The sequence below is a fragment of the Neomonachus schauinslandi genome, chromosome 9 (assembly GCF_002201575.2).
Source record: "Neomonachus schauinslandi chromosome 9, ASM220157v2, whole genome shotgun sequence".
In the NCBI taxonomy this organism is placed as follows: domain Eukaryota; kingdom Metazoa; phylum Chordata; class Mammalia; order Carnivora; family Phocidae; genus Neomonachus; species Neomonachus schauinslandi.
In genome coordinates, this window is record NC_058411.1 from 10,803,586 (window position 1) to 10,820,263 (window position 16,678).

General features: G+C 56.9%; 1 protein-coding gene across 1 annotated transcript in view; it reads left to right on the forward strand.

Moving 5' to 3' along the window:
• The first annotated feature begins 7 nt into the window (after positions 1 to 7).
• ITPK1 (inositol-tetrakisphosphate 1-kinase) overlaps positions 8 to 16,678 on the forward strand; it is a 169,031-nt gene continuing 152,360 nt past the window's right edge. Inside the window, exon 1 of the mRNA XM_044917902.1 lies at positions 8 to 208. Within this exon, the coding sequence (XP_044773837.1) occupies positions 114 to 208 (95 nt within the window). The 5' untranslated portion in view covers positions 8 to 113. The remainder of the gene's footprint in view (positions 209 to 16,678) is intronic.

Sequence of the window (16,678 nt, forward strand, 5' to 3'; positions counted from 1 at the left end):
CCGCGTCCCCGCCGCCGGAGGAGGTCCCCGCACGCTCGCGGCGCGCGCCGGGCCGCCACACTCGGCCTGTGGGCGATTTCCTCCGGACCCGAGCTCCCCGCCCGAGGAGGAAGATGCAGACCTTTCTGAAAGGGAAGAGAGTTGGCTACTGGCTGAGCGAGAAGAAAATCAAAAAGCTGAATTTCCAGGCCTTCGCCGAGCTGTGCAGGTAAGGAGGGACGGGGCCCCGGCGCCCGGGGAACCCCCCCCCCCCGCCCCGGCCCGAGCCCGGTGCAACCTCAGCGGCTGCTTTGGGAGGCTGGAGCGTTCGGGAAGGAGCGGTGCGCGGGGACCTTGAGCTCGAGCGGCCAGGTGGTTGTGGTGGCCGCCGGCTGTGTTCGAGGGGAGCGGCGGCCGGGATGGGCGGTGTGGCATGGACTGGGGCTCTCAGGTGCACTGTGACCCCCGGTGGGGAAGCCCCCAGCTGCCCAGAGCGCGTTGGGGGCGCTGCTAAAGGTGGCAGAGGGACCTGGGAAGTCGGGGAGTCCACGCTGTCTGCCTCTGGCTGGAGGTTACTTTTGGATTGGAGTGTTTTTCTGCCTTCGTTCCCTTCGTGGAGAAGGGCGCCGCTGTTTGTATGTTTGCGGACCACCTACTGTATGCCCCGCGTGTGCAGCCCTTGAAGCTGTCATCGCATGTCACCGGGTTAAGCCTGTGTGCGGCGAGTAGCAATACTTGGCATGTATGCGGTGATTTGCTGTCTCATTAAAGCCTCGCACCAGCCTCGAGAATTGACCCGGGTGGTGATTCTGGGCCACGTGTCTGTCTGAGAAGGGGGAGCGATCTGCAGAGAGGTGGGGTCCCCCCTCCCCCTCGCCTGGGGTCCCACCGCTAGGGAGTGGCTGGTGCAGAGGAGGTGGGATAAATATATGTGGTGTAGAATGGCTTTCTTCTGACGCCCCCACTCCCAGTACCTCCTCCCCCCCCATGCTGGTGCTCAATGGAGGAGATTCATGGTGTTTTAATAAGATCACATTCCTAGTCTGTTACGGAAGCATCCAGTCTTGGGTCAGGTATACCTCACCTTGCTGTACAACTGTGGCTTTACCTCTGGGAAGCTGTTAGGTGAATCCTGTTCTTACGGAAAGCCTGAGAGAATCTGGCTCCCCAAGCCTTTTGCAAAGTCTAGGTGGAATCCTTTTGTTTTGCAGTGTCTCCTCTTGGTAGATTTGATTCTTGAAAATGTGTTCTACTTGCACTTTTGTCCCTGTTGGGTCCCCAGACATGTTGCAGAATTGAACAGCTGGGTTTCCTTATCTCCTGGTGTGGAGCAAGTGGTGGGTCTGAGCTGGTCACCTGCCGGCCTGTGGCATCTCTGTGCCCCTCGTGCCTATCCCGAGGGCCTGTTGCTCCTTTGCCCTGGGCAGACCCTCCAGGGGCTGTTCTCTCTGCAGCCAGAGGGGCACACCTTATATGAAACAGCTCCTGGCTCTGCATCCTTTGGCCTGGGGATGGAGTGTGGCTGCCATTTCTCAGGCTGGCTTCCTCAGGAGAAAGCAGGCTTTTTTCTTCATGGTCGGTAGGGCGTGCCAAGCAGCCTGGGAATTCAGAAGGAGATCGGGAAATCAGGAGGAACTCACAGCTAGAACTTTGAAAATGGGTCCAAGGACTTCAGAACCTTAAAAAAGGATGCTTGAACGTGGCACTGCAGATAGACACACACACTTACGGAAAAAGTGCCCTAGACACAGGAGACATGTGGAGAAGCCCCTTTCACATATCTTTGAAGTCCCATGCTGGTGTGAGGTCCCCGAGCTCCTCCTGCAGTCATCTGAGTCCTGGGAAATCCCAGTTAATACCTTGCACCCTTCTCTACTAAGGTCTGTCTGTATTTGTGTCATCCCGTGTCTGCAGCTAAAGCATGCTTGTCATCTGGCTGGTATGTTTTGCTCGTTAATTAGGAGCCTCTTGCAAAACAGTTCCAGCCCAGACTCGGGGCTGGGTCCTGCTGCTGGACTTGCAGATTGCCTCTCCCTCCACATGGACTCCCCCTGCCTTTAAGCGGGGCTGGAGGGGCGTTCATGGCGAGCCCTGAAGTCAGCCATTCTGGGGGAAATCAGGCATGGAGGGTTAATTTCTCGGAAAAGGTTGTTGCCCTCAGTCTAGATACCTACTTCTGGCCAGAACATTGGCCTCAAAGAGAAGACAGAAAGCATCTGGGCCATTCTAGAACCTCAGGAAGCCCCACTTGTGTTTTCATTAGAGAAGCTCTAGATATTTTGTTGCTTAAGCTTAAGGAAAAGAAAACACCAAGAAAGAGTTTTTCTTCTTTTATTACTTTCAGGGCAGCGCCCCCTGGTGGTCTCATTTCTAGACTGGGTGCAGAAAGCTCCCTTGACAGGATGGCCAGGGCCCTTTGCTGTTCTTGTGTTTGGTACGAATGTTGGTGTGATTTTTAGTGGCCCAAGAGGTGACATTGTCCTGTTTTCGACGTTCACAATCTGGGGATGTAACGCTCCTGTTTTGTTGGATGATTGATTGCCCGTGACTTTCTCTGATGAGAAAGTCCAGAAAGGTTTGAAAATGATATGAAGCTCTGCTCTGAATGTTTAGGGCAGTGTCAGCGCTAGAAAGGATGGCCTGAATGGACCAGATGAGTTGTTTAGTTGAATGTCAGGCCTTGTAAAAATCTTAGAGCAGGAAGGGATGTTGGGGATCATGTCATCCAGCTCCTTTGTTGTGCGGATGGGGAGGCAGGCATGAGAGGGGCAGGTTCCATACTTCTGTTCCTTTTGTTGAACTTACAGAATGGGCCCAACCTGGTGACCCGGAGACCCCCACAGAAAGCCCTTTCTACCTGGGCACCCTCTTACCTTCACAGGGGTCCAGCTGCTGCCGTGTTGTCCTGGGGACATTTTTCTTTTTTTTAGTTTTTCTTTCTTAATTTAAGATAGGGCAAGAGCGAGCAAGAGAGAGAGAGAGAGAGAGAGCATGAGCACGAGTGGCGGGGAGGGGCAGAGGGAGAGGCAGAGGGAGAAGCAGGCTCTCCACTTAGCAGGGAGCCCTACGCGGGGCTCGATTCCAGGACCCTGGGATCATGACCCGAGCCGAAGGCAGACGCTCAACCAGCTGAGCCATCCAGGCGCCCCCGGAGACACTTTTCCTTGCAAAGCTGAGTCGTGCCCTTAGCAAGTGTGTAATGCCTTGTTCTGCCAGAGGGCATTGCACGTTTTTTGCGGCGGTAGGGGGTTGGCACGTGGGCCTGCCAGGCTGTATGTCTGGTAGGCATGAGGTCCCACCCTTCACACCCCTGGGGCATCTTGATAGGACGGCCTTCTCTGACTAGTCAACAGATGGGCCTTTGACTCAGCTTGTTTTAGTGGCACCATTTGATCCTGTTGTCCCCCTCGGTGAGGGGGGGACAGGGATGCGGATGAGGCTCTGGTTGTGTTCTCTTTTTCTCCACCATCCTCCCTGCCCTTCTGCTAGTACTGGGGCAGCCTCGCAGTTCCCTCACGCCCTCTCCTTTGTGCCTTTTTCAAGATGCCCAGGAGGGACTTCCCAGGGGAAGCAAAGAAAGCAAGCTGGTGGCTGGAAATGTTGGGGAGGTTTTAAATTTTTAATTTTTTAAGTTCTCCACAGTGTCTTGTGTGGAAATGCTGGCTGGCCCCCCCCCCCCCCCCCGTTCCCTCTGTTAGTGTTTGCCGTCTTCCTTCTCCATTTCTTCGGCCTTTCACCCTTTTCTGTCCTGCAGCTGAACCTGTGCTGGGGGAGGTGGTGGAAAGTCATGGGGCTTCCTGAAGCATCTTGGTGGAAGATATGGGTGGCTCTCTGTCCGTCTTTACTGTTATGTTAGCTGCCTTTGTCATGCGGTCCTTTCGGGCACCTCGTCTCACTTCATGCCTCCAGCAGTCCAGGGACAGAGGGCTGGGGACACTGAGGCATGGGGCGTGGGAGGAAGAGACCCTCACAGCCCATCAGCTTTCCCGGGCCCAGTCCCGAGGCCTCTTCACTGGAGAACATGGCTTCCTTGTTAAGTCTCTTCTCTGCCCAGGTTAGGCTGGGGCTTCCTAGAGCCTCCAAAAGCAGAAGAACGTCTGTGAGGTTCTCGTCCTAGAGAACCTTGCAGGCCAGCAGGACTGACGAGACCTGCAGGAAGTGTGTTTATGGAGCAATCTCAGACCACGATCTTGTCGTGGACTTTCCCACCAGTTCCCTCAGATGGAACCGGGCCCGGAGTCCTGAGCCTCAGGTTTACTGAACACCTTCTGGAGGCTTGGCCTGAGAGGCAAGCCAGTCCAGGGCAGCAGGGTGGAGCCCCTGCCCACGTGGAGCTGGGAGTGTGGCGTTCACAGTGACCCGGCCTGGGAAGCCTGCCAGGGGGGGGGCTTGGGTGCCATCAGCCCTCCCCTCTCCTCATCCTACATTCCTTCCTTTAAAAGGGGGTGTCTAGAAGGTCCCTTTCTGCCGGGATGGCTTAGCATTCTGGGCTGGGAATTCCTACGGGAGATTCTTAGGGAGAGGAAGGAGCCTCTTTTCCAGGATGAAGTGATGCTGGTCTGTGGGTTGGTATTGCTCTCTGTCTTAATGTCTGGGTGAGCCCCATTTTGGGAGCGTAGGGGTGGGAGAGGGACTGACTGTGTGTCCTTTGCCCCAGTGTCCCCGAGACTGTCCCTAACTCAGCCTTGCAAAGAAACGCTTCTTCCTGCCTCCAAGGGAGAAAGCTGGACTTCCAGTGGGAGAAGCAGTCCATCTGCACAGTGCCGTCTGTTGGTCCCCAGCCTGGCTCCACAACAGACCACCTATGGGACCCTGGGCCCTCTGTGCCTCAGTTTCCCCTAGGCAAAGTGAGGATGTTTGCCATTGACAAGCTCGGGGTTGAGTGCACGAGAGGAGTCAGGACGCTGGGCGTGTGCGCGCCTGCGCCTCTGTCCACGGTGCTTGCCCCGGCTGGCGCTCCGGTGGCCGGCGGGCCCTGAGTGGGTGCCCACGGGTGCCTCCCCACTCCAGGATCTTTGGCATTTGTAGATCCGGTGTTCTTGGTCTGGGCCGTTTGTGAGGGACCCCGAGTTCCACGATGGGTGCTGCCCGGCCACCCTGCCGGGTGTGGGCTTTGTGGGGACGTCAGACCCAGCCAAGGCGCAGGGACGGTCCTGCTCTTTCGTACCGGCCCCGGGAGGCCTCGCCTGTTTAACACATGAGAACTTGAGAAAATCATCTGTTAACACACGATGGGCCTTCCGTTTCTTTTTTAAAGTTTGCAGATTCAAGAGGAGTTTGTGCTGGGTTTCCCGAAAATGCTGAGTCTTCAGGAGCAATTGTGTTATGATTATTATTAACTTCTATTGTTTCCTTTATCTTTGTGAATGCTTACTACATGCAGACGTTAAAAAAATAGCAGAGGACTGCAAGTACGCACTAAAAAGTCCGTTTCCTTCTTCTTTTTTTTTAATAAAGATTTTATTTATTTATTTGACAGAGAGACACAGCGAGAGAGGGAACACAAGCAGGGGGAGTGGGAGAGGGAGAAGCAGGCTTCCCGCGGAGCAGGGAGCCCGATGCGGGTTCCATCCCAGGACCCTGGGATCACGACTCAAGCCAAAGGCAGATGCTTAACGACTGAGCCACCCAGGCGCCCCAGTCTGTTTCCTTGCTCCCGAGTTCCCGTCCCCCAGGGGCCACGGCCCCTGGCAGCCTCTCTCTGCGGGTGTGCTGTGCAGACGGGCACACACGTGTTCTGGCCACGGCTCATTTCGCGGAACCCCGCGTCTTAGAGAAATAGCACATCTCTGCCTTATCGGGAGGCAGATCCCTGTCACTTGCCTCATTTCTTTACTGGCTCAGTGGTCCTGCTCTCCTCACGACAGAAGCATTTCTCCCCCGCTGGTTGGCCTCTGCCGCCCGGTGTAGACAGCGGGACAGCGAGTGCCCTGCCCCATGGCCTGGGAGTCGTGGCTCGATGAGGGAGTGCTGGGTCAAAGGGCACCAGCGGTTTACTTTTTCTGGGGAGCTCTGAAGCCGCTTGCAAAGAGATGGCGCTACTCACAAGTGACAGCGAAGGGGAGGGCCTGTGATCCGCACCCTCCCCAGCGCAGCCCCATGGCGGACGGTTTTGACCTTGGCCACACGCATGGGTGGGATGGGACTGTAGATTTGCATTTCTCTTTGGACGGTGAGATTGATTCATGTTGTGGGGCTGACTGCATCAGGCAGGGACCGGTGTAGAGCTGGGCTCTCCTGGGCGCCGGGCTGGCACCTCCATTCCTAACCACCAGGCCGTCCTGCCTCCGCTGACCATGTCTCCCGTGTGGGTTGGCAGGCTTGGGGTGTTCGGCAAAGGCTTAAGTGAAGGGCCTCACGAGTGCAAGTCCTGAACAGTCGCAAGTAAATAGGGTTTCTGTTCCCACTTGTATTGTGAATTCAGCTGGTAAGCTAGCTTTTTCAAGGAATGTTCTGGTACCTCCTTTTTATTTTATTTTTTTTAAAGAGAGAGCACACGTAGGCAGAGCGGCAGGCAGAGGGAGAGGGAGAAGCAGGCTCCCTGCAGAGCAGGGAGCCCGATGCGGGGCTTGATCCCAGGACCCTGGGATCATGACATGAGCCAAAGGCTGATGCTTAACCTACTGAGCCACCCAGGTGCCCCTGGTACCTCCTTTTTATTTTTATTTTTTTAAAGATTTATTTATTTATTTATTTGACAGAGAGAGACACAGAGAGAGAGGGAACAGAAGTAGGGGGAGTGGGAGAAGGAGAAGCAGGCTTCCCACCGAGCAAGGAGCCCTATGCGGGGCTCGATCCCAGGACCCTGGGATCATGACCTGAGCCGAAGGCAGACGCTTAACGACTGAGCCACCCAGGCGCCCTGGTACCTCCTTTTTAAAAAGTAAGATTCGTCATCATTCAGGAGCTGCACACCTGCCCCTTCCCCTTCCTGCATGCATCAGGTGTCCCCCAGCCTTCCCCCCTCCACCGGCCCTCAGGAAGCTGGCCTGGGCATGTGCGGCCTTGCTTGGGGGAGAATGTGGGATGGACTCCCATCAGGGAGACCCAGGCCTGGTGGCGGAGCGGGGGTGTGTGGCTTCTCCAAGGTCACACAGCGAGATGTGGCGGGGGGCTTGCTTGCTCCAAGACCAGTTGCTCCAAGACCAGTGTGCCTCCCCCTTCCTCCAGAGGTACCACCAGGGTGCCTCTTGGAGCAGCCAGGCCATTCCCCGTTCGCCCGCTGCTTTGTCTTGCCTGCTGCAGGCCTCCCTCAGAGAGCGGCTGCCCTGTGGCCCGCACTTCCCCAGCTGGGCCTCATGGGCTGGTTTCTGTAGGCCCGTCATGGGGCCAGGCTGGGGATTGTGACAGCTTCCCGGGACTGTTCCCTCCCCCTCCCCTGCTTTTAGGGCTCAGAGGGTGGATCTGTCACTGCCTGTGGGGATTTGAGAATCGCTCCTATGAGGAAGTCCCTGGCCCACCCTGGTGGCCAGAAACTATCCCACCCTGTGGGTCAGCCCCCTGGCAGAGCCTGCTGCTAAGCCATCGAATGCCCCTGGAGGTGGACTCAGGACACACAGTCAGGTGGAGGTCCCTCCCAGACAGCTTCTGAGAGGTGCCTGTGATTTCCCTCTCTCTCAGAATCTTCAGCCCCTAGCAGGTGTGTTCTCTCTCTCTGGACTTGAGCTCATTGCTCATTGTCTTTGAGAGCCATTTTACAGAGGTGGGAGGTGGAGACCTGCAGTTGTGTTCACTGCTGAAACCAGGGCCTTCGACAGCATGCGTAGTAGGAGCCCAAAAGAGTATCTCTTAGTGGAGGGAGGAACTGACTGGTGGGTTTTGGAAGCTTTTTCCACATCCCTGTGGCTCAGCCAAAAGCTGCTGGTGGCTCTGGAGTGCTCTCGGCCCGGAAGGAAACCGTGGGGTGGGGAGAGATGGGGGGGGGTCAAGTCCAGGCCAGGGAGGGGCCCCTGGGCTTCATTCCTTCATTCTTTTTTCCACTTAGCATATCCTGAGCAGGCACCCGGCCGGCCCCGTGCTGCAGGCCGGTCCCTGTCCTCAGGCACCCACATGCCTGCTGGGGTTCAGTTAGCACACAGACGCACTTAAATGCCGCACGGTGTAGTTAGTGCCGGGAAGCCTGTGAACAGGGGAGAGCCGTGGCAGGGTGGCTGCAGCCACTTGAGCACCATGTGGTCAGAGGAGGCCTCTCTGCGGAGGTGACATTTAACCAAAGAGGCTGAGAGCCGTTTCTTCTGGGAGCCGAATGAGCTACAGGGTGGGCGTTGTCTGCTGCTGAGAAGCCACATGCCCTGGCCTGCCCCTTTTGTAGCCCTGGGTTCCGTGTGGACCGTGGGCAGCTGTTTAGGGAGGGGCCGACTGGTTTCCACTTTAGACAGGTGGTCAAAGAAGGCAGTAGAGTGTCCTTGGTATCTTTGTTCGCTGGCAGTGTGATGGGGGGCCAGGTGGGTGGCTGGGTCTCGCACCTGAGGCTGCAGCCATGCTCTGGGGGCCCTGGGGGCCGGGGACTGGAGGCTACATGCTCCCTTCTGGTCTGGCCCAGTCTAGCCTTTGTGTTCAGGAAGGAGCCCTTGTGAGCCTTGCGGGTGGGGGAGGGTGGGGATCCTACAGCCCTGGGGGTAGGCCCTAGGCCAGCTGACCTTTGCCCTTTCCCAAATCTCAGGTGAGGCCTCCAGGTGGGGTCTAAGGGTGGGGGAGGGAAGCCACCCCAGCTTGCTCTTTTTAACAGACCTTTACCTTCCTCCAGGCCAGTGTTTGCAAACTGTGCTTTCCCAAAGTATGTTACTAGGGCCTCACCCCAGAACTGTCAGGCATCTTTAGTGCCGAGTTTAACAGGCGAGAAGTGGTCCCTGGGGGTCAGGGCCTCTCCAGGAGGACATCCAGATGTGAAGGTTCCCAGGCCAGTCTGTCCTGGGAGCTCAGGTTGCTCAGGTTGGGCAATCCTCTCTCCTCTTTTCTTGCCTCTGGCTACTGGCTTGCAGTGGCTTACAGGTGGGTCCTGAGGCTGGACAGGAACTCGTTTTTGCACAGGAGACAGTCCTGGGGATATCACATCCTGGGGATGTCACACGGGTCGTCAGCCAGGGCTGGGAATGGGGGCGGCAGCCTAGCCCGCGAGGCTCCACTTTGCAATTTCCTCCGCACACCTGTTGGCTTCGCGTCAGAGGTCTTGGAGCCTGAGCCATGAAGCTGGGACTTGGGGCTCGTCCATGCGGCCCTCCATGCTTCTGGAAGGCTGTGGTGATGGTCCCCCACCCCCATCCCCAAATCGGTGGCTCACGTCAGAGCGGAGCGAGAACCTACCATGGGTCAGGAAATCTGCCCTCCCAGGTGGGAGGCATGTCTCCGTGTGCCAGATGGGAACGCTGAGGCCCGGGGAGAGGCGACACGACCTGCCTGGTCACCCAGCTGCGAGTGGCAGAGCTGGGAGTCACCCTGGCGGCTAGTTGACTCCTGAAACCATGCTGTGTCTACCCTGCCTGGTGGCCTTCACCTCCATCTTGAACGTAGCATCCGGGGACCGTTGGCTTGATAACCATTTCAGAAGCGAATCAGGGTGTTCTTTTCTGAGCATTCTCTGTGGACGGTTACTGGACCCAGAGGGTTGGTTGGCAGCGGGGAGGGCAGTGAACTTGGAGCGCAAGACTTGCCCAACCAGCTGTAGGTGACTGGACAAGTGTCCCGGAGCCTTCGCACCTCTGTCAGGTGGGCCTGATACAGCCGCCTCGGGCTAGTGAGCATGGCAGGTGCATCAGGAATGATGGATTCCCCCTTCTCCCCAGGAGGCCACCGCCCCGGCCCTCCTGCCTGTCCAAGCTAGGTCCTGCGGCCTCTGACGTATTCCGGTGGGAGCCCCCAGCCTGGGGCTGACAGGTAGCCTCCCTGCCTCCCTTCCTGATCCTCTTCTGGTGTGGGGGTTCTGCAGTGTCAGTGACGAGGACATGCTGCCTTCCCCCCCGCTCACTGCTTCTGGAGAGGGCCCGGGGGTGGGGGTAGGTGGGTGCAGAGGGTTTGGCTTTCATTTCTGCCTTCCACCCTATTTCCATCTGGCAGCGGAGGGCTGGGGTGTGGAGGTGAGGAAACATCTGGGCCCCACCGTGGGCTGCTCATGCCGGTTCCTGGGCTGCCTTCCCCCCCACCCCCGCCGGAATGTCTGGGGTGGGCTCAGCCATCTTCTTTTAGAAAAGCACCCCATTCATTGCTTCAAGCAGCCACAGGACATGTATTTATTGAGTGCTTCCTGCAGGCTGGCCAGTCTTGGGTTGTAGGGACCCATAGAGCCGTGAGCCCTGCAGAGTCCCCTCTGTCCCCAGGGACAGCCCCAGCCCTTCTAGGGAATGTTTGCTGGGCTGTGCCCCTAAGAGGGGAGGGTGGTACAGGGAGTACAGGTTGTGCGGGGTTCTCTTCTGTCCTCCCAGGGCTGTGAGGGACCCTTGGAGAGGAGAGAAGGAGTATGTTGGCATGTGGGACGTGGTGTGTGTGAGTCCCAGGTACCCATCCTGGGAGGACTGGCTCCTGCCCTCTTTAGGATCCTGGGTGTTTTTGTGAGGAATGTTCAGTGCTGTGGGACTATTGGTTTCCTCTCTGGTCTCTTATTTTTTATTTAAAATTTTTTTAAATTTTATTTATTTATTTTTTAAAGTACTCTCTACCCCAACGTGGAGCTTGAACTCACAATCCTGAGATCAAGAGTCTTAACGCTCTACCGCCTGAGCCAGCCAGGCGCCCCCGCCCCCACCCATTGGTTTCCCTTCGGATGGAATTTCCCCTTTGCCCCTCCCCCCTCTTTTTTTTTTTTTTTTAAGATTTTATTTATTCATTTGACACAGAGAGAGCATGAGTAGGGGGGAGGCAGGCAGAAGGAGAGGGAGAAGCAGGCTTCTCGCTGAGCAGGGAGCCCAACGTGGGGCTCCATCCCAGGACCCTGGGATCATGACCTGAGCCGAAGGCTGATGCTTAATGACTGAGCCGCCCAGGCGCCCCTGCACCTCACCCATCTTTTTTTTTTAAAGATTATTTATTTATTTATTTGACAGACAGAGAGACACAGCGAGAGAGGGAACACAAGCAGGGGGAGTGGGAGAGGGAGACGCAGGCTTCCCGCGGAGCAGGGAGCCCGATGCGGGGCTCGATCCCAGGATCCTGGGATCACGACCTGAGCCGAAGGCAGACGCTTAACGACTGAGCCACCCAGGTGCCCCTGCACCTCACCCATCTTACAGATGGGCAAATGAAGGCCCAGAAAGAAGATGTAGCCCCACATTGTAGAGCTAATAGAGGGGCAGCTTGGATTTGAACCTGGCCTCGCTGACACTAAAGTTTATTTTCTTTAATATTTTCTTCTGAAAAGGTTTTATTTTATTCTTCAGTCTTTTTCTAAAGATTTGTTGTGGGGTCCTTGAAAAGAAAGGGAGGTCTGACCATTCCCTCAGAGGGCCTGTTCCTGCCTCTCTGTGAGCAGGTGTGGGCAGGGCGTTGGGGCCCCGGGTGGGAAGGAGTTGTGCTTCCTGAGGAATCTGCCCCCCAGGCCCCTCGGCCTGCACCTTGACTGAGGCGCAGCCAAACTGGGGGGCTGTGCTGAGGGAGGTTCGGGTGCCTGGTTCCTCACTGCGCGGGGGAGGAAGGTCCAGGCTGGAGCCGCTGGGCCTTGCGGAGGCCCGTCCATAAACCGGGAAGTGCCCCTGTGGGGAGGAGGGTGCTTCCGCCCGGCTGCCCCTGGGTTTTGGGGGGCGTTGTTGGGTCCTCCAGAGGTGCACACCGGCCTCTGACTGAGATCTTCAGTGATGGGGAGCCGCTCAGCCCCGAAGTACCAGCTGCTCTGTTAAGGCTCTCAGTACATATACCGACACAGAGGCTCAAAGGAGGGGCCCGGGAGCCTTCCCGGGGTTCCTAGCTGGTCGCTCCCCGGGGTAGGATTTGAACAGCCGTCTGCATGAAGCCAGGTGTTTGTTGTTGCTTTCGGCAAACGATCCAGAAGATGGGAGGATGGCTTTCCTTTTTGGTTGATGCCGTTTTCCAGCAGCTCGTCCTCAGAGCCCGGGTTATCAGCTTTTCTCCTTTTCCCTTTCAGTTTTGTTCGGAAGGCCCGCTTGCCCAGCGCCCGGAGACTTAGTGCTGACTCAGTTGATAGCCGCCCAGATGGGGAGGCCGGCCGTGCTTCCGGGTGACGTCCAGGGACAATGTGTGTTTTGGTTGGTGGTGGGATTTGAACCCTGGTTTGGCCTCTTACTGGATGAGCGGCCCTAGGTGTGTTTCGGCCACGCTCTGGGCCTCGATTTCCTCCTTGTTAAGGGTCGGCCTCATGCCTGTGCACGGGAGGTGCTCAGCATGCAGACTTCCCCCTCCTTTCTCTGGGCCAGAGACCATCTTTGAAGGGAAAGGGGGCCGTCCCTCACTCCCCTCACCTGTAATCAGACCCGTTGTGTCTACCTACAGGGGACAGCAGAGTAAAGGTCCTCTGGTGAGGTACAGAAGTTCAGCATCTTTTTTTTTTTTTTTTTAAAGATTTTATTTATTTATTTGACAGAGAGAGCGACAGAGCACAAGCAGGGAGAACAGTAGAGGGAGAGGGAGAAGCAGGCTCCCCGCCAAGCAGGGAGCCCGATGCAGGGCTCGATCCCAGGACCCTGAGATCATGACCGGAGCCGAAGGCAGACGCTTAACCATCTGAGCCACCCAGGTGCCCCCAGAGGTTCAGCATCTTGAAGGAGTAATTTTCCAGAACCTTTTTTTTTTTAAAGATTTTATTTATTTATTTGCGACAGAGAGAATGAGAGAGAGAGTACATGAGAGGGGGGAGGGTTAGAGGGAGAAGCAGGCTCCTCGCCGAGCAGGGAGCCCGATGTGGGACTCGATCCCGGGACTCCAGGATCATGACCTGAGCCGAAGGTAGTCGCTTAACCAACTGAGCCACCCAGGCGCCCCTTTCCAGGACCTTTGAGCTACAAGGGGTCTTTGCAGATGAGGATTTACATTACAGCTCAGAGTGCCGGCCTGGCAGGTTGGTACACGTGGCCGTGTGGCTGGCTGGGCTCGGGCCTCAGCTCCAGAGCCCACACATGCCCCCCCTTCCTCAGCCCGCCTTTGGCCTCCAGGGAGCCATGTGCGAGGGTGAGTTCAGGGCCATCTGGGCCAGCCACCCCTGTGGTCTTTCCCATCTTTCCTCTAGCCTTGCTGGGAGTGCTGAAGGACCAGCTCTTTGGATTCCAGAAGCTCCCCTGGGAAGGGTAGGGGCATGGATAGGCCTCTCCTTCCCAGAGGCAGCCATATGGGACGTAGGCAGTTCTGTGGGTGCCTCTGTACCAGCAGCGGACGGGGGACTCCCCTGAGAGTGAGACCTGTGCCTGCAAATCTGTCCCCGTTGCTGGAGGGTACCCTGGCAGTTGCGTCATCTCGTCCTCTCTCTCTCTCAATCACAGTTGACAGTGTCAGGATGGAGTTAATGATCTGAGCAGAATGTCGATTGTATGGCTGATTCCTACAAGTCACAGGGATGTTATCGGTTCCTCCAGAAACCTCAGTGCCGACCGGGATCAGTAATGAGGGGGCTCTGTAAGTGGGATCTCCATGCAGAGTTCTGGCTTCAGGGGCTCTGATGATGTCCCAGGACCTGGCCTCTCTCATGCTGGCTCCATTCCCAGGCCGTGTGGCTCCAGGTGAGACCTCACACTGACCTTTATCCCGAGCCAGGCAGTGTGCCGGTTCCTCGCGTGCTCTCTCATGTGATCTGCGCTGCAAGCCCTCACAGGCTGTGGGCTTGTAGTACCCCTGTCTCCTGTCAGGGGAAATGGGGGCACAGAGGGGTTGGGCACCTTGCCAAGGTCACACAGCTAGCAGGTGGTAGAGCTGGGATTCAGACCTGGGTACGTTGGCTCCAGGGCCTCCCTCCACCTCAGGTGCAGGTCCCAAGGGACCGAGGATTAGTTCTGATTGGCCCTGATTGGTGAGCCTGAGCCAGTCCGTTGTTGGGGCCAGGGAGGGCTCCTTTCCCTACCACACGGTCTGGGTGTGGGCAGGGCGGACCCTGCACAGGAAGTTGGGGACTGCTCGCTAAACAGACTGTGATGGCCGTTGGGCAGTCGGGGGAGTGGGCAAGGGCACTCCCTGATTCTGGGTTCCCGGGCCTGCTGGGGTGAGGATGGGGGCTGCTTTCTGTCAGCTTGAGGGTTCACACACGGTCTCCTGGGCCAGGGCACTGCTCCTGAGACGGGAGTGAAGAGCACCCCCACAAGTCAGAGCCGAAGGCTGGGCCCCTGGCTCCGTCTTTTTCTTCAGCTAAACCCACGGCCAGCTGGACACGGATAGATTCTGAGGGCCCTGGGCCCAGGGGTCTGACGCTGGGCGTCCTGGAGAAAGGGCTTATGTAATTCTGCCTTGAGGGATGGAGCTTGATGGGGCCTTGGGGAAAGGCTGCCAGGAGTCCAGGGTGAAGGCTGACGTCCTCCCTGCCCTGCTGTGCTGTGCAGAATGTTGGCGTTGGACAGTGTTTTGGGGTGAAACAGTCCCATGTTACGTAAACTATTACCGATGGCCTTGTCTTGTGCGCGAGGAAATGTTTAGAAGGTGTCTTTCCTTTCCAGGCCAGGAGCCTGGAGGATATCGCAGCTGTGAACTCTCTGATTGGGGTTGTGGAGGTGGAGGGGAGCTCAGTCCGTCCTGCGGTGGGGAGCGTGGGTGCAGGGCACTGAGCTGACGTCCTGGCCCTTCTGCCCCTGAGCAGGCCCGGTGGGAGCTGCAGGAGGACCCACCGGTACGAGTTCCACCTGGAAGGGGGAGGAAGTGAATGGTGAGTGCCGGCACCCAGGCTTGCACACCTCAGGGCCCTAGTCCTGAGGGTCCCTGGCAAAAGGGGTAGGCTGGAGGCTGGGAGAAAGGCTCAGGGTGGTGGGGCCCAGTTAGGGCTTGAGGTCCCTCATGGTTCTTTTCTGGAACCAGGGAGGAAGTGGGGACTGTTGAGAAGCCAGGGGCTGCCCAGCCCAGAGCTGTTGCCCTGTTCCAGAATTCTCAGAGGCCAGTGGTTCTTTTTAGTGGCTTGGCCTCCCGAGCCGAATAGATAGAGGTAGTACTGGGGGAAAGCGGTGGGAGGGAGGGTGGTCCTGGGCACTCCGCTTTGCTGTGCCTGCCGTGGACAGCAAGCAGGGCTGGCCTGATCTTCCCTAGCCCCCCGGGAGCTTCTTGGGATTGTGCAGGGGTGGCTGGAACCTGGGTCAGGGAGCTGAGGTCTGGTTCTGCTATTTAGTTGTGGGCCCTTCATTGGACTCCTATGTGAGGGCCCCTCTCTCAGAGCCCTGGGAAATGAATTTGTGACCCCCTGCTTTCGCTTCAGCTGGGGAGACTGCTGTTTGCACCTGAGCTGTCATGCTGGACAGCGGAGAACCGCAGGGAAGTTCTTCGGGTCTGTTACGGGAGGCCTCGAGGAGGGGTCATTTCAGTTTATCAGCTGATAAAAACAGAGCCCTTGAAACCAAGTTCAAGAAGTTTGCTGACTTGTCAGCTTAAAAAGGCAGAATTTCTCTTGGGTAGATTCATATCTGACTTGTGAACACTAAAGAAGCCTTTCCTTAAAACCTGGCATACGTGATCAAGAGTGAAATCCTAATTATTCTCCTTACTTTTGACCCTGATCCCTGGAGGCAGCCACGTTCTGGCCTCCTCCTGGGCGTGTGCTGGGTCTGACACGCCAGTGTGTACGCGCACGTGCACGCACACACGTGCACAGGCGTGTGCACACACCGGGCCCTCCACTTCCGTTTCCACACCAGCGATGGCCCATTACTTAGGCTTCTCCTACCTGTAACTTTGTTTTCATTTGCTGCAGCGCGGAGCTGAGTCTGTCCCCGCACCACACCTGCTCTGCCGCAGGGCCCCTCAGCAGCCTCTCTTTGGGGTTCTGGGCTTGTGCCCAGGGCTTGCAGTTTACCATCTTCCTTATCTTAGGCGGTTCGGGCTGCTGTAACAAATGCTTCAGACCTGGTAGCCTGAACACCAGGCGTTTATTCCTCATGGTTCTGGAGGCTGGCAGTCCAGTTCTGGGGAGAGCTTTCTTCCTAGTTATCGGCGCCTGCCTTCTCCCTGTCTCTGCACATGGAGGGGAGAGACGCAGAGTGCCCTCATCTAAGGGCACTCACCCCATTGTGAGGCTCTGCCCTTCTAGGCTCCTCTAAGCCCAGTCTCCTCCTGATACCATCACATTAGGGGTTGGGGCTGCCATACGAATTTTGGGGGGGGGGCACAGATATTTTGTCTATAGCATCTCTCTTGCTGGGGGTTGTACGATACCAGCTGCCATCTGTCTGAGGCCGGGAGGGGCCTCAGCCTGGTTTGGCCCCTCTACCTCCTACCCCTCCTATATGTGGCCCCAGTATGGGTGCTGCTTGGGGAGGGAGGTGACGGGTGTGCTGTCACTAGCTGGCTTCTGAACCCAGTCCCCGCGCCCGGGGCATGACTGACTTTGGGCAGGTGAGGGGTCTCCCTTTCCTCATCTGTAAAATGGGAACATCGACACACAATTGTGGGGCAGATCGGGGGATCAGAGAGAGAATGGCTGAATTGGTGGTGGTGGTTTCTAGCACATAGGGGGGGATCCGACTGTAATTTATCCTCTTCCCCAAATCATCTTTTTTTTTTTTTAAATTTCTTCTGTCTCAAGATGAATTTTAGAGAGCTGAGTGTCGTTTCTGATCTCAAAACTGGTCAAAGG